The 20,665-nt window shown below is 38.7% G+C and overlaps 2 protein-coding genes across 4 annotated transcripts; both read left to right on the top strand.

Annotated features, from left to right (window-relative positions):
• The first annotated feature begins 220 nt into the window (after positions 1-220).
• On the top strand, positions 221-4,354 carry LOC139960332 (heparan sulfate 2-O-sulfotransferase 1-like). Its single transcript, XM_071958631.1, has one exon. It carries the CDS (start codon positions 1,816-1,818, stop codon positions 2,920-2,922), a length of 1,107 nt encoding a protein of 368 aa, XP_071814732.1. The 5' UTR covers positions 221-1,815; the 3' UTR covers positions 2,923-4,354.
• Positions 4,355-8,066: 3,712 nt separating this feature from the next.
• LOC139960122 (cytochrome P450 2U1-like) lies at positions 8,067-18,410 on the top strand. 3 transcript variants are annotated; one of them, XM_071958244.1, is made up of 10 exons: positions 8,067-8,295; positions 9,746-9,934; positions 10,168-10,350; positions 11,330-11,423; positions 13,023-13,187; positions 14,413-14,621; positions 15,036-15,161; positions 16,389-16,628; positions 16,934-17,032; positions 17,828-18,410. In XM_071958244.1, the coding sequence occupies exons 2-10, from the start codon at positions 9,778-9,780 to the stop codon at positions 18,079-18,081; spliced, it is 1,527 nt and encodes a 508-aa protein (XP_071814345.1). In that variant the 5' UTR covers positions 8,067-8,295; positions 9,746-9,777; the 3' UTR covers positions 18,082-18,410. The 3 variants fall into 3 exon arrangements, with proteins under 3 accessions (XP_071814345.1, XP_071814344.1, XP_071814342.1); XM_071958243.1 differs by having other exon boundaries at positions 8,067-8,300; positions 9,751-9,934; XM_071958241.1 differs by having other exon boundaries at positions 8,067-8,300.
• The last annotated feature ends 2,255 nt before the right edge of the window (positions 18,411-20,665 follow it).

The raw sequence follows: 20,665 nt of genomic DNA, 5'->3' as shown, positions 1-20,665 counted from the left end.
TGCGGTTAAATTAATTATTACAGAAATTCAGTGTTAGGGCCGATATAGGGTCTAAATATTATAGACAGAAAACATACATAGGCCTATGGTTATAAATGTCCTGTCGGGAAGTTGTTGGGACTTCAAGCGGCGAGACAGATTAGCCATTATGTTCCGCACGAACCTGACCTTGTAAACGTACAGTAATTTAAACACGTTTCTCTGTTGCCGAAGTAGTTGACGCCACCTACTAAGTTGAACTATAGCCGGAAAAAAATGTCCACGTGCCAAAAGCGGCCAGCCGTTTTGGAAGCCATTGCCATTGATTGGACAATATATAAAAGATCGTTGAATCTAGTTAAAAACGTTATTAATCAGGACAGTTGCTCTACTGTGTGAATTAGTCAATGGATATATTATTTTGAGGTTGTGTCATTCCATATTATACAGTACGTCGACATTGGAGACAATTCGTTCGCTGTGTGCAGAATAAAACGGTCTGTTTTGGGATATGCAGTGGACAACAGTGAATCATATCTACATATACAAATTCGTAAGAGAAAGAAATGCTTTGTTGGTTGTCTCAAGTTTTGCTCCGAAGAGGACACACCATCCGATCTGATCAGCAAACAATAGGGCGAGCTGAACTTAAATATATATAGGTCAACATTATAAAGGCCTATTTTTTTGATGGCGTTGTGTGCCTCAGAAAGTTACAAATACCAGTATGTATAGCCTATACGTTATGGAGTCCTATCTGGTTTACGTGAATTAACAGTATTAAGGTTATAAAGGCCCTGGAATCTTTAGCGTAATTCACTATCTCGTATCGCTTGCGGAGTAGGAATCAATGGAATGGACAGTTTTGAGGGATAGGCTACAGAAATTCAACTTGGAAATTTCATGATCAGAGAGGCTTCGAATTCTTTATCGATATCGTTGGTTATTTACAACGGAAGTGAACTACACAAAGGGAGAAGAGAGTGAAGGTTGTGATCGCGATTAAAACCGTGTAAAATCACGCGTATAAATGTCGCTTGAAAAAGAGTAGGAATAAACAGTGTAACTGCTACGGTTGTATGGGAATTCCCCAACGTTATCATCTACTTTGAGGTATATTACTAAAGAAGACGTAATCTGTTTGCATAGCGGCAACACGCAAACCTAAGTCAGTTTAAATCCAGTCGAATTCCCATTCGCATTCAGGTATCCGTCTAATATCTTTATTTGCTGTACTGTAGTTAATGATAGGCTCGTCAATATCGGGCAGTTTTTGTGTTAGCATTCAGAGTAGTTGTGAAACATTTGGGAAGGAAGGTTTGAACAGATTGTTACGTATTATTACAGTACTCTGCGTGGGAATTTCTTCAATACGGAAATAACTAATATGTTACTCAACGTTTACTCCCTTGGACTATATGTTAGTGTTAGTTTTCCTAAATCTATTATAGCTACTCATCCTGTTTATATTTCATGATATCCTGTATCATATACATGGCTCTCCTAACATTTCGCGACGTGGTTTTAATGTTTCCCTATCCTACACAGTATGTTAGTTAGGCCTACACTGGCGAACAAAGTCGATTCTCAGACGGAACCAAGCGGCCTATACGCAATCTCGTTTTAGCTGCTCTCGTCGCTGAGAGATAGTGAATTTTTTTATGATTAGTCAGTATACTGGGAAGAATGTGGAACATCTTTCTTGTGAGCTTGGGATTCTCGTGAGATGGAGCCTTACTTTCGCACGTGATGTGTAATAACTAAATATTCATTTATCTGCTGCTAGGAATTAGATCTGTGCATGGGCGCAAAAAAGGTCAAAGATAAACAGAAACAATGGTAATGGCGTTTATCGGCGTGAAGACTTTTAAAGCGATTGGGTCGCTGTTTTTATTTATTCTGGCTACCCTTGCAGTTTGGAAAGAAATTAAACTAAGTCAAAAAATGTGTGAAGAGTCTTCGGCCAACTATTTGCTACTCGCCAATGGAAATAGAGCCAATGCGGCGGGGGATACCCTACTACCGAGAAGACCTGTACGGAACAGCCCGGTTAGGAAAATACACAGAAGTCTGAATAAAAGCTATATTAACAACGACCACCTTGAGAGAAACTATGAGCGCATCGAGCATGCCAACGTCACTTTATTCGTATCGAGTCCTCCATCCAGTGGAATAGTGAACCTTTTAGAGTTATTTTACGCACTTCCTATTATTCGTGATAGTGTTGTCGTACCGCTTGTTGATAACAAGATATTATCTACGGGCGATTATAGTGCAATAGAACAGTACGTGCACAAAGCGATAGAGGATGCGCAACCACCAGCTCTTGTCCATACGCATGCGTATCACGTTAACGTGTCTGCTTCTCTTCGTAACAAATCTCTGTTAATGATCAGTGTCGTACGGGACCCTATTCAAAGAGCTGTCTCGATGTATAATTACGCTCGCGTGAATAGTACTAGAAGAGATTCCGAACAAATACGAAAATGGCGGGAAACGCTGAATATAAACAAACGAGAAACATACGACGATTGCGTGAAATTAAAACGTTCTGAATGCGTGTCCGAAGGCGCCACGACGCGTTTGATTCGCCATTTCTGTGGTTACGATCGACGTTGTCGTAAAAAGACAAGATGGACGTTGGAAAGGGCAAAGCATAACATAGAAACAAATTACTTCGTCATCGGCACAAGAGAAGACATGGAGATCTTTATACAAGTCTTAGAGAGACGCCTCCCGTCCATATTTAAAGAAGGAAGCCGAGTTTACAATAACCTATTGGACATTGGGAAGGTCACGAGGGGTGACCGCTATACAAAAGTTATGCCCTCCGATGACACCATTGAGAAAATGAAACGTATGATGGCACTAGATATAGAATTATATGAATGGATTATTGCGAGGTTTGAGGATGCACAGAGAAACGTGGGTTTAAAAATCTAGGCTTGTCAAGAAGTGACCCGTATAGTGGTCAGTATTCAGCGTATACTGGAATTAACCTATACACACACATGTCTATATCTATATCTATATATATATATCTCTATATATATATATATATATATATATATATATATTTATATATATATATATATCTATATATCATTGAAATTGTAATGAGCTGGAAAATCCAGAACGGTGAAAAAACTTCCAGCCTCCAACCGGTATTCGAACCCGAGCCTCCCGCTTTATATGCGGACACCCTAATGCACTATGGACGATGATTGTACGTCCAGAGGTTCGAAACCGGTAAGGATGGTCGTAATTCCACTGTAGGCACCTGCCACCTGTATCGATATTTTGGTGACATATTTTTGCCTTACTCTAGATATATATATATATATATATATATATATATATATATATGAATATATATATATATATATATATATATATATATATATATATATATATATATATGAATATTATGATAATGCAAGAGCTGAACTCGTAGCCTATGGGCATATCGATGCATGTCCTGAAAATACTTGGCACATACACACATTTCTCGGTAGTTTTAAGTGAAGTTATACTATCAAGATATGTTGTTGAACATTCCATAGCAATGTATTTAATAACTGTTCTCAGGCTAAATGAAGATTTGGGGGAAGAAAAATGACACATTTTGTGTGTGTTTGTGTTAAATAGTCTTAACTTCAGGTATTCTTGAAGTTGGTGCGAAATAGCAGTGTAACTGTATATTTGTCAAAACGACTGGAGAAAATGTAGTTTAACACACATGTAATCATAATAAGCTATGGCATCACTGAGAACTTCAGAAGTGATTCATGCATATTCACACAATATTTTATATGGTTTTTAGTTATTTAAATCTTATTCGTTGTAAAGAAAACTTCATACATGTAATATATGTTATCCTAGACATATACAGTCCAACTGATTTGGGTAAATGGTCTATCTTCCATGTTACGTTTTATACTAGGCTCCAGTCTCTCCCTATACGTTGTTATCATATATATGCATTAAGTGTAGGATATACGTCAGGAAGGGTTCGGAATCGGGATTATCCCGATTATTCAACGACAATTTAGTATCCCGGAGGTATAGACTAACTTGTGCCGATATTCTAAAGGTCCTTCTCACACTCTAATACATCTCTCTTTTCCATGATACGCAAGTTAAAACAAATTTACACATGTAGCACACTGCCCGACTAGCTATAACCCCCCCCCCCCACCCCCCTAAAAGCAACAGTTCATGCCACGGGGGAAGAGTTATTATTCAAGTGAATACAGTTTGTCATCGGTATTGTTTATGTTAAAGGGGTTTGTCGTATACCTTTTCCTCACTTGTTATTTCTACGTTTCAATGTTGACCGGTATTGTGAAATCCTCAACAAGTTTCTCAGGAAAAAGTGGTTGTGTCTGTTCTTTTTCAGTTATATTAATGTTAAAACTAGTCACCGAAAACACAAGTGTCAAATAATACAAACTGCTGTCTGCGTCGTGAGGAGGTGTGGAATCCGGAGAGAAGCTTATTACCAACCCCCGATATCTTTTTATACCCCGCTATTTCAGTTTTCACCGATACATACCCCTCCCAGAAATCCTGAATTCGCAACTGTGTTGGGAAATCCCCCCCCCCCCCAATACAAACACACACACACAAGAATATTAAGAATAACCACACAAACGAAATAACAAATAAGAGATACATAATCAGAAAGAAATAGAGCGAAAAGTTTACCTATATGGAACACCAATTAGGTACTTGAGATTTTCCAATGCTGGGAACGCCGTGTGCTTCTTATTTCTAACAGCAGAAAAAGAGGGACAAGAGGGGGATTGTATTTCAATCTTAAATCGTTCAAGTTTGGCAAGAAGATGTCGTCCGCCCCGTCCCCGCCCACCCCCATTGTCCATTACTGTCTACCCACCCACCCCCCCCCCCCCCCTCTTCATCACTCTCTTAAGCGACCGTCTTGAAGTTACGTCGCCGCAGCATTTTACAAGAAAGGTACCTCATGCAGCAATTTACTACAACAGCAAAAACTGCTGTATTAGAATCAGACGGGTTGATACCAAGGACGAAGACATTCGCTACATGATGTTATGCTTACAGAAATCTTGATGACAGCATTAGCCTCTTGGTGTCTAATATACGACAGAGATAACACTAGCGTTCTCTCAGAAAACTGCCCACCAATACCATTTGAGAGCACATGCATGTGATTTTGGTCCTTTTTTTCAATAGGCACCATCTTATTCGTCAGGGAAGTATATTACCTTTAAATTTAATCGCAGTTCCTCGCTTGAATGAAAATCGGCATGTGGCAGCGGCAGATCGAGAGATCACTAAATATATGAATATGCATTTGTCATTGTCATTGTTGTATATTTCGTAGAAAGAGTTTACAACGTTTCCAATGGCAACTTAGCAAACTATAGGTCTCAATATAGGGTGAATCAAAGTAATTGATGTTAAATGCAAATTAATTCTTTTTAACTCCTTTGATATAGCAGCAACTGATGATGTGACATAAACTGCCTGCATTCTGCCATCAGAGATGGTAAATGAAAATTCAACCTGGGGAAAGGGGTGGGGCACAACATTTGAGGGTAGTGGGACACGTGACTTTGATATGAGGAAGAATGAAAACCGTAAAACATTTCTCTATTTAAATAACGGAAGGTTATTTTGTCATTACCAAAGAAAAGAAGGTGCATTTTCCCAAACGAAACTTGGAGTACCTCTAATTCATGAAAGTGGGCACTTTTGAGATTTTTCTCGGGTACGTGTTCTGGGTGTCTCGGGGCTCTGACAATATTGACACGTCTAATGCTGATATGCACATTAAAATAATTAAGAACCATGTAAACTCTATGACCAAAGGAAACCAAATGAACACAATCCGTTTTCCGTTTGACACAAATGACGCTTGTATATAGTACAGTACAGAACGCCTTTATTTGCACAATGTTAAGAATATTAAGCCGATCAGTATGTCAGGAAAAATATACTTAAACAGTCTCAAAATAAATATGCCAATATTCAAATTCATATCTAAACTATACCATTTTGTAATAATGTCCACATCATATATGCCAACAAAATAGATGGCGCTCTACAAATATAGGTTCCAGAACCGCAAATAGACATACACGGCTTTGTGTGTATGTATGTATGTATTTTAGATCCTCCTGCAAGCATATATATATATATATATATTTATATATACATATATATATATATAGGGGCGTATCCAGGATTTTATAACCCGGGGGGCGCCAATTACTATCTAAGCGGAGCGCCACCATCGGTTGGTGCGCAGCGTACAAGAAAATTTCTGGTTTTGATACCCCCAGATCACCGGAAATGACACTTCTCGGGCTTGAAAATGACCAACCAGATGTACACTTTTGCTTGAGAACCAAGTATTTCCCAATAGTTTGTTTTCCCATCCATAACCTCTTTGAAGATTGTCACAAGTCACACATCATGTTCGACCTCATCGCATCTCCTGTGGATCATTGCTTTGTGTATGTGATTCTACGTCGCGGCCCACAATACCCCACAGCCCCACTTTTGAAGGTTTTAAGCCTATTCTTTGTTCAGAATTTCAAAATTCACATTTCTCGTGATTAAACTCACTTCAAAACATACCCATAATGGTACAAAAAAATTCATCCAAATCAAATTGGGCTCCTTCGCCTTTGACTACACACATAGACAGTTTTGAGTCATCTGTGACAGCTGTGTCATCGTGGAACGTCATTTACATGCTCACTGATATGATGTGATATCTGCTTTTTGCTTTACAAATTCGAACAGGCGCGTAGCGAATAATTTGCCAAGGGAGGGGCGAAGCCTGTAGGCAAACTATCTAAGCGTATCGCCACCACGAGTTGGCGCGAAGCGTACAAGAAAATTTTGGCCGAAAATGCCTCCCAGATCGCTGGAAATGACACTTCCCATGCCTTGTAAGTTGCATCTAAGTATTTTCTATTTCGAATTTACTAGCGATATCATAAAAAATATGCTCGGGCGGCGGTCGCCCCATTCCCGAAATGCGTCATGTTCCCGACGACTCTGTCGAGTTCGAGACCAGCCACAGTTGGTTTCATAGCACAATTGTTTAAGGCGTCCATACACACACACGCGTTATGATAGACCATATAAAGTATATATATATAGATACATTAGTGAGAGAGGGAAAATGGAAACGTCAATAATGGAGTTGTCGGTGTAAGGGGTAGGGTGAGGCGCACGCCCCTTCCGAAATCCTCGATCCGTCACTGGCTACCCGGCCATGTGTATATAATAAGGTTCAGCGCTGTAATGATGTCACTGTTCCTCTTTCTTTTCCCGGTGTCTTGGCGTTTATCTTCTACTCCCTCCTTTTTCTCTCCTTCTTCTTTTTCTTTTCCTTCCTCTCCTCCTCCTCTTTCTTCCCCTCTTTTTTCCTTCTCTTTTTTTTTTCTCTCCTCTTTTTCTCACCCGGGGGGCGCGCGCCCCCAACCCCCCCCTGGATACGCGCCTGATATATATATATATATATATATATATATATATATATATATATATATATATATATATATATATATATGTATATATATATATATATATATGCCCTTCCCCTTACAAACCCGTGACAAATTCTACGTGTTTATAAAAACGTGGAAGTTGAACTAGCTACCATGCAGGAGGTCAAGTAATTTTCCATGAAATGTAGCGTAATGGCCCCTCGTTATTGCGTAATCTTCGTCGCACACTCATATGCAAGATTGCGATACTGACCGAGAAACTGTATGAATTATCTCTTTAAATATCTAAATATGGTTTAAGTTAGAAAAGCTGTTATGTTGTAAACTATAACATGAAACGGAGGCCCACAACCGATGCAAAATGTTGATAACCACTTTCCAATATGGATCTTTTTACCGTACGCAGTTCAACTTATGACTAGTATTGACTACCACATGAGTTTCTGTAATCAGATATTAATTATCTTTGCTGTAATGCAATCACCACAAAGTTCGCTTGACCTTAAATAGGTGTAAAACAAATATGACAAAGTATCACAAGACGCAACACACTGGCAACCAACGTAATCATTTCCATATATAAGTCAGAAGCATTGAACCTATTCACACACACACTTCCCTTGCAGTATCAGTGAGCTAATGTTATTTCTATGTTAATCGCAAAAATCAGAATCAAAGACCACCAGCACCAAGCGTACAGTAATAATCATTTGGGACGCAGCAGGTTTCACCAACTGTTTTTTTTTTTTTTGCAGTGGTGCAGGCAACTAGTAGTACCCTATAATCCTTGGCTTTGTGTAAATTTGTTGGGGTAACGTACGTAATTAACTTCAATTAATATGCCTTTCTAACTTAATCCTATGCTGATTCTTGCTAGGCAGTATTGCAGAAGGTGAACTAGCTACAGTTACAGCTCAGTTATAGGGAGTTGAGCTAAATTTTGTGTTTGCCTATAACTTGACAATAATTAAAGGCTTGGTCTGTAAGCCATGGCCAGGCTATAATATTATTACTAGCCAATGTTGACCTGGCATGAGCCTTGGTTTATATGTCCTACACTAGGCCTATACACTACAGTATATAGCCAAATATTCATTCGTATGAAAGTTTGATAGGAAAGTAGATTATGCAAGATTTAGCCTATACTAATGGTACCATATTTTTTTTATCTGAATAAAAGAGCCAACTAGGGGGAGGAGGATAAATTGAGACGACCGTCTTTCATATGTGGGGCAGTGGCGGAGCGTCCATACAGTCAGGGGGGGGGGCGAATGCCCCCCTGACAGACTCAAATGGACTGCTGGCGCCCTTTTCAGCTCTTTACCAGTTTTAACTTATTTGCGATTATTGACTTTTTTATTGCGCTCTCATCAACATATTGACATTTGTCACATTTTGTTGGTGTAATTTGGCGATGACACTTATTTAGTCGTTTATCTGCAAATTAGCCAGGCCCGGAAAGGGTCATTTCCGGCGATCTAGAGAGTATCTCTACGCAAAAAAATTTCTGTCCGCTGTCTGTGGAAAGCGCCCCTACAGACCATTCTCGCCCCTCCTGACCAATACCCCTTGCTCCGCCACTGATGTGGGGGAATACAATACTCTTCTTGAAAGGAAATGGACATGATATGAAATTGGTTGAATCAAACTTCAACCCAACAAAGAAATTACCATAGGCATAATACATATGCTGAGTAAGAACAGACCAGTTTAGGAGCTAGCTGTAATTATTGTTGGCAGTTAATTGCCTTTCTCTGGTGAAATTGGTAGAAATTGAATGAGAAGAAGAAACGTCTGGAGAAATCTGGATGTATGGTAGAGTTAATTCTGTACAGGTTCATGTAAAAATTGTTTGCTTAAATGGTAGATTGATGTCTAGTATATATGTTAATTGTTATGATTAACATTTGTATATGAACCTATAATCAATTATATACATGTAGTGATGTTACCATGGAAAAGAATCATGCTGTAACTTTGTCAGAAGCAAACCTGATATTTATGATATATTAATAGTACAATAGTCTCTGTGCTAATTAAAGTACTACTGGGTAACAGAACTTTGCTCTACTTTTTTGTTCATTTTAAAGCCAAAATATGCCCTGGCAGATTTCATATGTGGATACTGGAAATACAGATCAAGCATGCATGCTGCAGTGAACAAGCTGTTGTGTGTGTGCGATGGTAATTATAGGTGGCATTAAATATGAATGCATCCTTGTTTTTGATGACACTAGTTGCATTTTCATTTCTTTTTTTAGTACAGTAACCCAGCTCAACTTCCCTTGTCATTATGACTTTTGACAGTGCAGTGGTCGCTAATTCCACATCTTTAGCTCTTGTAACCATAACAACAGCACTGGTTGGAATTTGGATATGGAGTCAACAGAAACCAACAAAGGACTTTCCACCTGGACCAAAAGGATGGCCACTTGTTGGCAATATCATAGGTAAGGGCAGATAAATTATTAGTTGATATACTGTACGTGCGTGAATACATTAATGCTTCAAGAAGAGGGGGATGTAACAAATTTCTGACAGAAGCTGTTCAAACAAATTTCCTCTGAGTTTTCTGCACAACAAAATGGCATCCTTGTTTATTTGTGATTCTGTTCCAGGCCTATTTTATATGTTCCTTCTTCTGTAGTTGTTTAACATCTCAGTTGGTTCGGTTTCATCACAGATCTTGCACGTAATGAAAAGCCTGCCTCTGTTGTCTTCACGGAGTATGCTAAGGAGTATGGAGATATATTTTCCATAAGAGTTGGTCAGAGGTGGACTGTAGTCCTGAATGGTGCTGCTACAATAAAGGAAGCTCTCCTGAAGAAGGGTGTGGAGTTTGCTAACAGACCAACCAGTTACACTGGTAAGTCTATTTTTTAGTTCATAAAGTATAAACACATTTTGCTTTTGATAACATTTATAACCTAGGCTAGCATGGATGGACCTCTTACTTTGGGATATTTGGATAAGTCATATTCATTACTAGCTACACCACTGTTGACCTAAGGTTGTTTGAGGTCAGCAGAAGAAAAAGAATGTAGAAACCCTGAAATGCAAACACAATCTTTCAAGTTAGGTGTCCTGTACTGATCTGACACAGTGGCGGAGCATCCATACAGTCAGGGGGGGAGGGGGCGGATGCCCCCCTTGACGGACTCAAATGGACTGCTGGCGCCCTTTTCAGCTTTTTACCACTTTTTACTTATTCGCGATTATTGACATTTTTATTGCGCTCTCATCTACCTATTGACATTTGTCACATTTTGTTGGTGTATAATTGACAAGATGTGGTATTGTTGGCATTTACAGGTCCAAAATACCTAATAGGCACAACAGGCATTGTGTCAGGGCTACGAAAACATGAGCACCCACAAAGATACCACAGGGATTGTGATGAAGCGCATGTACTTTCAACACCCATATAAACTTCCAAGTTATCACAAATGGCGATGATACCTATTTATTCTTCGTTTATCTGCAAATAAGCAAGGCCCGGAAAGGGTCATTTCCGGCGATCTAGGGAGTATCTTTACTCAAAAAATGTCTGTACGCTCCGCGCCAACCTGTGGTGGCGCCCGCTTAGATAGTGTTGAAAGCGCCCCTACAGACCATTCTTGCCCCCCTTGACCAATACCCCTAGCTCTGCCACTGATCTGACACACGGTATTTTCAGTAGATTCATTGTATCTAAAAAGGTAAATGGTCACTTTTGGTTAACAGAGATCAAATTGTGAAAACATTATGCTATCTCAAATGAGACTTCTTGGACTGCAGGTACAAGAACAAATACAAATAAAGAATAAAGCGTTCATACTTTTTCGGTAACTTCCTTTCCTGTTTAGGTGACTTATTCTCAGAAGGTGGCCGGGATATTGCCTTTGGCCAATATTCTCCATCTTGGAAGCTACACAGAAAGCTGGCCTTTTCTGCTTTCAGGTAAATTTATTCAAAACCTATTTTGTAATTGCAAGAGATCTCTCAACAGATATAATAAGTAATTATCTATTAACAAAGCAACCTTTTCATAGGGAAGTGTCAACATTATATGAGAACCTAACCTTTGAGCAAACTCGTCAAAATTATCTTCTCAAACCTTCAGAGCTGGCTGCATGCCTATCTATGGATGCCTGAATTAGGGTGTTACTAAAACGAATGACAATTGCGTTACACATAACGAATTGCAATATGTTGTACACACTAAAAAATTGCGTTGACTAAAACGAATGACAGTGAATGTGAATGACTTCAACCGGATATCACAGTTCAGACTTTGTGGGTATATTAAAGCCACGCAAAAATCTCGGAAAATTGGGGTTAAAATCGCAAAAATCCGAGTCGACATTTTGCGACTGTGACTGGTGTTTTCGGAAACTCTTCAGCAAGATGTTTGACTTGCCCGGTGGGATTTTACCCCGTGAACTTAGGGGAATTGAAAAAATTTGTTGCTGTAAAAAAATTGTTGTTTTCATTTACCTCCCCAGGGCGGAGGTTCTTTTCCCCGACAAATCATAAAGGTGGGGGCCTCTTCTCCCTTATCCCTCTTATCTCTTCTCACCACCGTCCTTTGTTGTCATTCGTTGTCAGTCGCTGTCATTCGCGAATGATAATTAACCCTGTACAAAGTCAATTGTCATTGGGTCATTCGCTGTCATTTCGTTTTAGTTTGCCCTCTGAATTATACCCACAAGGGTACTTATTCCAAGCAGCTGTATTGAAGTTGGAAGGTGATCTTTCTACAACATACAGCTCTAACGCAGCAGGCTTTACACTGTAACTGAGTAAATTGTGCACTTGTGGTTGTTTTGTTAATATTTTAGTTGTACATTTACTGCCATCATGCAGGGACATGATACTTAATATGGGTTGCAATAGAGAATGGCCGGTTTCAATTGTCAGAAACCCACACACTTTGCATAGAAACTTTGTTTGCTGGGTGCCAATTTGAGTAAAGAGCAGTTACCATATCTGTCCATGTACTGTATGAACATTAATGCTACTCGAGGCTTAAAATAGCTGGTGACATATGTTTCACAATTATCAGCCAACAATGTTGTAACATCACAAACTGACACAGAGACATCAGAAAGAGAGTGACTATATAATTACTAGGTAGTTTCTGATACATATTATTCACAGGTGGGGAATCCGGAATAAGGGGAAATTTCCCTAGCCCTGTTCCTTGTCCTTAAATGAATGAATCAAGTACAACTTCTTACAGAATATCTTCTTGATGCACAAAAAAAGAAACTGCTAATCCAACAAAGGGAAACAGTTAAAGGCGCACACGATGATCACAAGATGAACAGTGGTAACACATGGGTGGAAGCAGACAATCCACTGGGTGGTGTATAAGAATTGTATGAACTAATAAGGATCCTGGAAGGTTCAGTAAGAGAGATTTAAAACTTACCCGGATTGGCCTATCCAATACCAATGTCACACTATGATTACTACTGTACCTCATAGTAAAGAAAAGTCAAATTGATTTTACTTACTCTTTTATGTTCACTTTCAATGCCCTTTCCAATGTTTCAGGAAGTTGGCTACTGGTGACAACAAGAGATTTGAGAAGCTGGTTTATTCCATCGTTCCTGGCCTCACAGCGAACTTGGACTCCAAACTGTCGGAACCGTTTGACCCACGACCAATCCTTGCGTCCTCCATATATAATATCCTGACGAGTTTGTGCTTTGGCAAACAGTAAGTTGAGAATGTACGATATTGGATGTAATGTGATACTATAGTGTTACATCCCTCTGTTTGTATCACACCACAAAAATTCTTTATATCAGTGAGACAGATGTTGCAGGAGTGAATGGATGATTTTAAAGTGGATGGTATGTGGTCCTGATTTCATTGAAGCTGACTCCAATGTGGGAGGTGCGTGGGTCTGATGTGGGAGGTGCGTGGGTCCGAGGAACTGAAAACTTAACATGTTAAGTGATGCATTCTGAGGTATATATTTAGGATATAAAAATTAGGAGTATAATTAGGGCTAAACACACAGTTGTGCTAATAACTACTTTAAACTTTGTTGTATTGGGTTAAACTTTGTTGCATTGGGCTGATCCACCCCCCTGGATCAGCACCTATGTTGGTTAAACAGAATGATTCTTTTATAATAGTGTTGTAGCAAATGCTATACATGCATAGTGCAGAGTTATAAAGAATGTCTACCTTGTAAACAGGATAGGTTAGTTCAGCATTATGACATAAAACAACATATATTAAATGGTAAATCATGTGTGTTATTTATGTAATATATCTAAAGTATATTATATTGTTTCACCATAAGCATATATTCCCCCCCCCCCCACCCCCACTTTCCCATTGACACACGTAAGAAGGTGTTTAATGCTTCCATATTACCGCATATTATTTTTGCTGTTCCAGAGTGGTACCACTTCATACATGCTAGAAACAAGAAGAGGATTAAGATTTTCCTAAAATATTGCGCAAATGTATTTTGCTTAGACTGATATTCTTGTAAGTAAGGTTAATGTTGCAGCCCGAAATGATTCTGTTAGACTCGCCAAAAATATACTTGCCAGCAAAGATCATCCTCTACATCTTGAATTGACCTCTCTGTGCAATAATACAAAAAACAATTCCAAGTTTTAGAATCACACTTTTAAGAAATTCCTTCATTTACAGAGCTGCACTTTTTACCCAAAAATGGAGTTTTAGAACCCTAATTATTATCATCTGAAGTATTTTAATATTCAATATTCAAGATTGATATCTTTAATATACTTTAATATTTCATATTTGACCTCTAAACTAACCACTGTAAATTATATGTTAAATAAAAATGTTCAGAGAGGATTAACTTCATTTTCTGAGCAAAATCATATATGTCAATGAATGACAACACTAACTGGCTTTCTGGATGATGTTCCGTGTCTTAATTGTTTCTGGTTTCTAGGTATGAATTTGATAGTCCAGAGCTAACCAGGATAATGTACCTGACTAAAGAAGCGAACGAAATTGCTGGAAGTGGTCTTCTTGCTGACTACATACCAATCTTCAAATATGTTCCTACTCCTGGTCAGAGAAAACTGGAAGCTTTGTTTGAAGAGTTCTTGGGCTTCATCAGCCAAGAATTGGAGGAACACCATGAGAAGTATGATGGGGGTAGGTAGCTCTATGATGTATATGGCTGCAAGTAGGAGGGGCTGGTAGTGGGTGCATATCTCACTGGCAACAAAAGAGGTGGGGTGGGGTTTGGGGGGGGAGGGCATAAGGGAAGTGTCAGGAGAATCACAGCATAACAGTTAGGACGAGCCACTCATTACTACACTGACCTCAATGCCGTCTCATAGATCATTAGATCCGTGACCTATTTTCAATTGGCACTCTCCATTTGTGCTAACTAATATTAATTAATTTGTCACAATCCCCTTGATTCTCTGATTTACACGGGCAAAACAACTAGTATAAAACATTAATTAACTTGCAGCGTCCCATAAATTCTCTGATTTACACAGGCGAACCAAACTAATATTAATTCATTTGCATTCATCCCATTTAATTCTCTCATTTACACAGGCGAACCTAAGGATTTCACAGAGATGCTCTTCCAATCTCGACAAGAAATCAAAGACGAAGGCAAAGAAGATATGAACTTGATAACAGAAACCCACATCAGACAGACAGTGTCAGATGTATTCAGTGGTAAGGAGTCATTCCCTAAACCAAAGTTAGCTGTTTCCAATCGAAGGTAACATATTTGTAAAGGTTGTAAGGTTCTGCATCATCATGTTTCTTCATAGGATAGAACCTATCGTCGAAGCCCTCTACTACGTAAGTTATAATGGTGATGTACAATTTTCATTGGTTTGATTTTAACATCGACGAGTTCGGCAGATGACAGTCCTGACCAAGAAATAATATTGTCGACCCATCGAAGACGAGGTCTACTAGGGCCCCGACGAGTACCGGCAGGAAGACCACCAATCGCAGCACATGCTAAGCCACCCTGTCTTGCCGCATGTCCAAGCCACATGGTTTTCCTAAGAATGATGTTGTTGGATGAGAAACACTACCGACTGCAATCATCCCATGCAGCCTTTCGTTTGAAACATGGTCTTGCCACCTGATGTTGAGCATCGCAAGCCAGATTGACCTTCCCAGACTGTCATACTTCTTTCAAATCACCCGACTTCAAAGTCAGTTTGGATGCACCATAAAAACCCTAGATAGAATTAGGGCTTCAGCCAGTCTCACTTTCTTTCCGCTGCTAACACGTGGACTAGGCATGATGGTGGTAAAATATTCATGCAAATGACAGCACTTCAACAATGAACTTGTAAAACTGGATATTGCCCCCCCCCCCCCAATATGACATATTCAGCACCCCCAGGCATATATGTAGCTGTGTTGCAATATAAAATAACTGCCTTCCAGGCAAATATTATGACAATTATTATTACCTGTCATACTTAACTGCACATTTTAGCATTAAATTGTCATTTGGAATAGTAGTTTTGGAAATTCCATATACAGTCCAAACTCAACTTAAGAATTGGCAAATTTAATAATCTATTGGTAATGTTAGTATTTAATGGTACGTATTTGCTTTTGAAGTTTATTTGTTCATTATTTGTGCACTTTTTCAGCTGGAACAGATACGTCCATTTTTTTACTATGCTTTTTTTTTTCTTGGGGGGGGGTGGGGGGCTGGGAGATATAATTATGCACACATAATCTTTAAGTAACACCAAAAGAAAAAAAATCTTTCAATTGTCGTTCATCATTTTGATGTTGACAGACACTTTTTAATGTACATTAAACATTCTTATGCAGTGAAGTAGCCAAGAGTTTCATTTAGACTTATCAGATAGATTTTATATTTTGAGTCTTGTAAATGTTCTCAACGAATTCATTACCTTGACATTTCAGCCGGTACGGATACGTCCATTTTTACCATGCATTGGTGTGTTGGACTGATGGTGCAATATCCAGAAGTACAAGCCAAAGTAGCCGAAGAAGTGGATCGTGTCGTGGGGAGAGATAGGCTGCCCTCACTGAATGACCGTGAGGAGCTAGTGTACACCACAGCAACCCTGTACGAGGTTATGCGGTACAGTACCATAGCTCCTTTAGCCGTGCCACATTCTACGTCAACCGACGTAGAGTTTGGTAAGCACTTACCTAGCTATATGCTATATGACACTGCAGCTGAATAGTGGTTTGGCCACCTATGACAACAGAAATTAGATTTGAAAAAAGATCCACGAATCAACTGCTGTTTGTACTTTCACTAATTAAGAAAGACAACAGTGAGGTGTATGCTCAAATAAGCCTTATACTATTTTATAAAATTAAAGGCAGATATGTTTTTAGAAGAGTATCGTTTAGAGTATCGACATGCTTGATAAGCCATTTTAATTCACATTCCTGCTTCAAAGGTGTATATATAACTTTCTTTTTACATTAATTTCCAGGTGGTTATACCATCCCTAAAGATACTTGGATTTTGGTGAACATCTACTCCATGCACTTTGATGAAAAACTCTGGGATGAACCTAAAAAATTCACACCAGGTAAGGTTAGATTCAAACTTCCTTGAATAGTGACTATGGTGACATTAGATTAACAGATGGTGTCTTCAGGCATGCGACCTTTCCCTTTAATGTTATGGTATGTTGCCACCAGCTAGGCACTCTGTCTTTGCCTTTAATTGTTCAGTATGGTGTCACAGATTCTGAGCAAGTTACATTTTTTGATTCCTTGCCACCTTGTTGGTGGATAATTTTGTTTTCAAGTTGAGACTCCTAACTTGCTTTAAGTCAATGGTTAATCCTAGCAGAATTCAATGCCCTCAATCAGTTGCTCTATCAATGAGGTGATTCCATGTACAGTATAAACCTATAAGGCAAAGAATCACTAAGCCTGCTAGTTCATGCTAAAGAAAATTGTGACATCACTGATAGAAGTTACTGTTCGTAAAGTCTCGATAAAGGGTATACATTTACATAGGAGCTGCACAGTCTAAGTTGCACCAGGGCAGTAAAAAAAAAAAAATTGTGCTTGGTCATTGAGAGTGTTAACCCATCTTTGAAAAAAAAAAAAAAAAACCTATAATTGTATAAATGCCAAAAATTTGTAAATGAATTTGACACCATTTCTGCAGCATCAGTTTACCAACTGGATAAGTCTACCGAAGTCAGGAGAAGACTTTGCATATTTTCAACCTTATGTTTACTGTTACTTGTCATTTAGCCTCTGAAGAAGATCCTGCTAGGATCGAAACGTCAGGCCAACTTACTTTTACTCACTTATGATGCACTGTTGTATAGCAAAATATTGATGTGTTGTTTCTCTCTTTGCAATGACAGAACATTTCCTGGATGAGAGCGGAAAGGTTCGTCTCCACCCAGAAGGTTTCTTGCCCTTTTCAACCGGACGCCGTGTCTGCATCGGTGAATCGGTTGCCAAGGCTGAGCTCTTTCTCATCTTTGCGTGGTTGTGCCAGCATTACAAGTTCAGCAAACCAATCGGGCAGGAAGAGAAAGATTTTGCAGAAGGAAATCCCCAGGCTATAGTGAATATGATGAAAGACATTGAGGTTGTTGTAGAGAAACGCTTTTAAATACACAAGAAGTAAAATGGTTCTGGGTTCACTTCCTTGAAGGAATATAGATAAACATGATAGAACGCATAAAACGTATAAAACGTAAAATCACTCGCCCTGAAAAAAAAGGCCACCCATGTGGTTCTGAATTTAGGGGTGATTGCTTAATTTTTACATTAAATTTGGTTTGTTTTCGTAGCTATGTCATTGTGAAGGGGGTGTTTTTTTTCATCTTTTTTGAATAAACTATTTTTGATATACTTGAGTAGCATAATTAATAACTTAAGAGGTTATATTGCAAGACAAATAGTATGTTATGTTGACTGAAATCAATTAATATAAGTTTTCCATCTTTTTGAATAAACTATTTTTAATATTTTGAGTTGCTTAATTAATAAGTAAAGATACTAAATTGCGAGACAAATAGTATGTAATGTTGACTGAAATCAATTAATTTAAGTTTTCCATCTTTTTGAATAAACTATTTTTAATGTTTTGAGTTGCTTAAATAATAACTAAAGATACCAAATTGCGAGACAAATAGTATGTAATGTTGACTGAAATCAATTAATTTAATTTTTCATCTTTTTGAATAAACTATTTTTAATGTTTTGAGTTGCTTAATTAATAACTAAAGATATTAAATTGCAAGACAAATAGTATGTAATGTTGACTGAAATCAATTAATTTAAGTTTTCCATCTTTTTGAATAAACTATTTTTAATATTTTGAGTTGCTTAAATAATAACTAAAGATACTAAATTGCAAGACAAATAGTATGTTATGTTGAATGAAATCAATGAATTTTTAAGGAGGTTAATTGTCATTTGTGTAATTATTTTCCTTTCCCTTTTTTTAGGGGGGGGGGGTTGGGGGGTGGGAATGTTGATGCATTACTTTGTATCAGATGGTTAGAATTTTGTGAGAAAATAGTTGTGCGACTTTTATACAACAGCAGAACTATTTATTGATATGACATATTCGTAACCTTGTTGATATTTACATTACAGGCGGGTATCCAGGGGGGGGGGCATTGGGGCACGCGCCCCCCGGGTAAGAAAATGAGGAGAGAAACAAAAGAGAAGAGAAAAGGGAAAAAAGAGGGGAAAAAAAGAGGAGGAGGAGAGGAAGGAAGGGAAAAGAAGAAAGAGAGAAAAAGGAGAAAAGGAGGGAGTAAAAGAAAAACGCCAAGACACCTGGAAGAGAAGGAGAAACAGTGACATCATTACAGCGCTGATCACTATTATATACACAGGGTAGCCAGTGACCGATCAAGGATTTCGGAAGGGGCGTGCGCCTCACCCTACCCCTAACATCGTCAACTCCATTTTTGACGTTTCCATTTTGTCCTCTCTCAATAATGTATATGTACATATATATATGATATATGGTCTATCATAACGCGTGTGTGTGTATATGAAACCTGCTATGAAACCAACTGTGGCTGGTCTCGAACTCGACCGTGTTGTGCTTTAACATGACGCATTTCGGGAAGGGGCGACTGCCCCCACCCCCCCCCCCCCTTGAGCATATTTATTTTTATGATATCGTTAGTAATTTCAAAATAAAAACTGCTTAGATGCAACTTACAAGGCCGGGGAAGTGTCATTTCCAGCGATCTGGGAGGTATTTTCGCCCAAAATTTGCTTGTACGCTTCGCGCCAAAAAATGGTCCTGGGTAGTGCCATTTCCAGCGATCTGGGAGTCATTTTCGGCCAAAAAATTTCTTGTACGCTTCGCGCCAACACATCTGAAATTAAGTCCAAACATTCTTGGGGGGATAGGTCATTTATTGTTTCTGCCCCTCCCTTATGGAACCAACTTCCCTTAAAAATCAGAAAAACATCTGCTCTCTCTAACTTTAAGAAGAGCATAAAATCCCACTTAATGACAAAAGCTTTTATATGATCTTATACCATTAAGTTTTTCTTCTGTCATTGTTTTGTATTATTCTGTATTATTTGTATCATTTTTCATTTGCGCCATGAACATTCTTTGAGTGGTGTGTGCGCATTATAAGTCTTATTATTAGATGGTGGCGCTACGCTTAGATAGTTTGCCAACAAGCTTCGCCCCTCACTTGGCAAACATCTCGTTACGCGCCTGCTCGAATTTGTAAAGCAAACAGCAGATATCACCTTATATCAATGAGCATGAAAATGGTGTTCCAAGATTAACAGCCTCAAAACTGTCTATGTGTGAAGTCATGGGCGTAGGAGCCCAATTTGATTTGGGGCTGTAACGACTTTCCCGAAAAAATAACCAAAAATTTTCGCGCGCGCCGCGCGCGTTCAACATGTTAATGTCAATATCATATAAGCCAGCATCGGTTATTACATCGTATGCCATCGTGTGCCTTACGATCCGTCAAAGTTGCGCAGTATACCGTCATAGGCGTAGGAGGCGGGGGCTGCAGCCCCCCAACCATATTTTTTGGTGAAAATTCGGGCAATATGCTGAGAATTTTTCGGGCACCTACTGGAAGAATAATAATTTGCAGTGTATTTTTCATTTTTTTTGGGTGAAAATTCGGCAATATGCTGAGAATTTTTCGGGCATCTACTGAAAGAATAATAATTTGCAATGTGTTTTTCAATTTTTT

Source organism: Apostichopus japonicus, chromosome 19 (assembly GCF_037975245.1).
Source record: "Apostichopus japonicus isolate 1M-3 chromosome 19, ASM3797524v1, whole genome shotgun sequence".
In the NCBI taxonomy this organism is placed as follows: domain Eukaryota; kingdom Metazoa; phylum Echinodermata; class Holothuroidea; order Aspidochirotida; family Stichopodidae; genus Apostichopus; species Apostichopus japonicus.
This window is presented reverse-complemented; position numbering and strand designations above follow the sequence as displayed.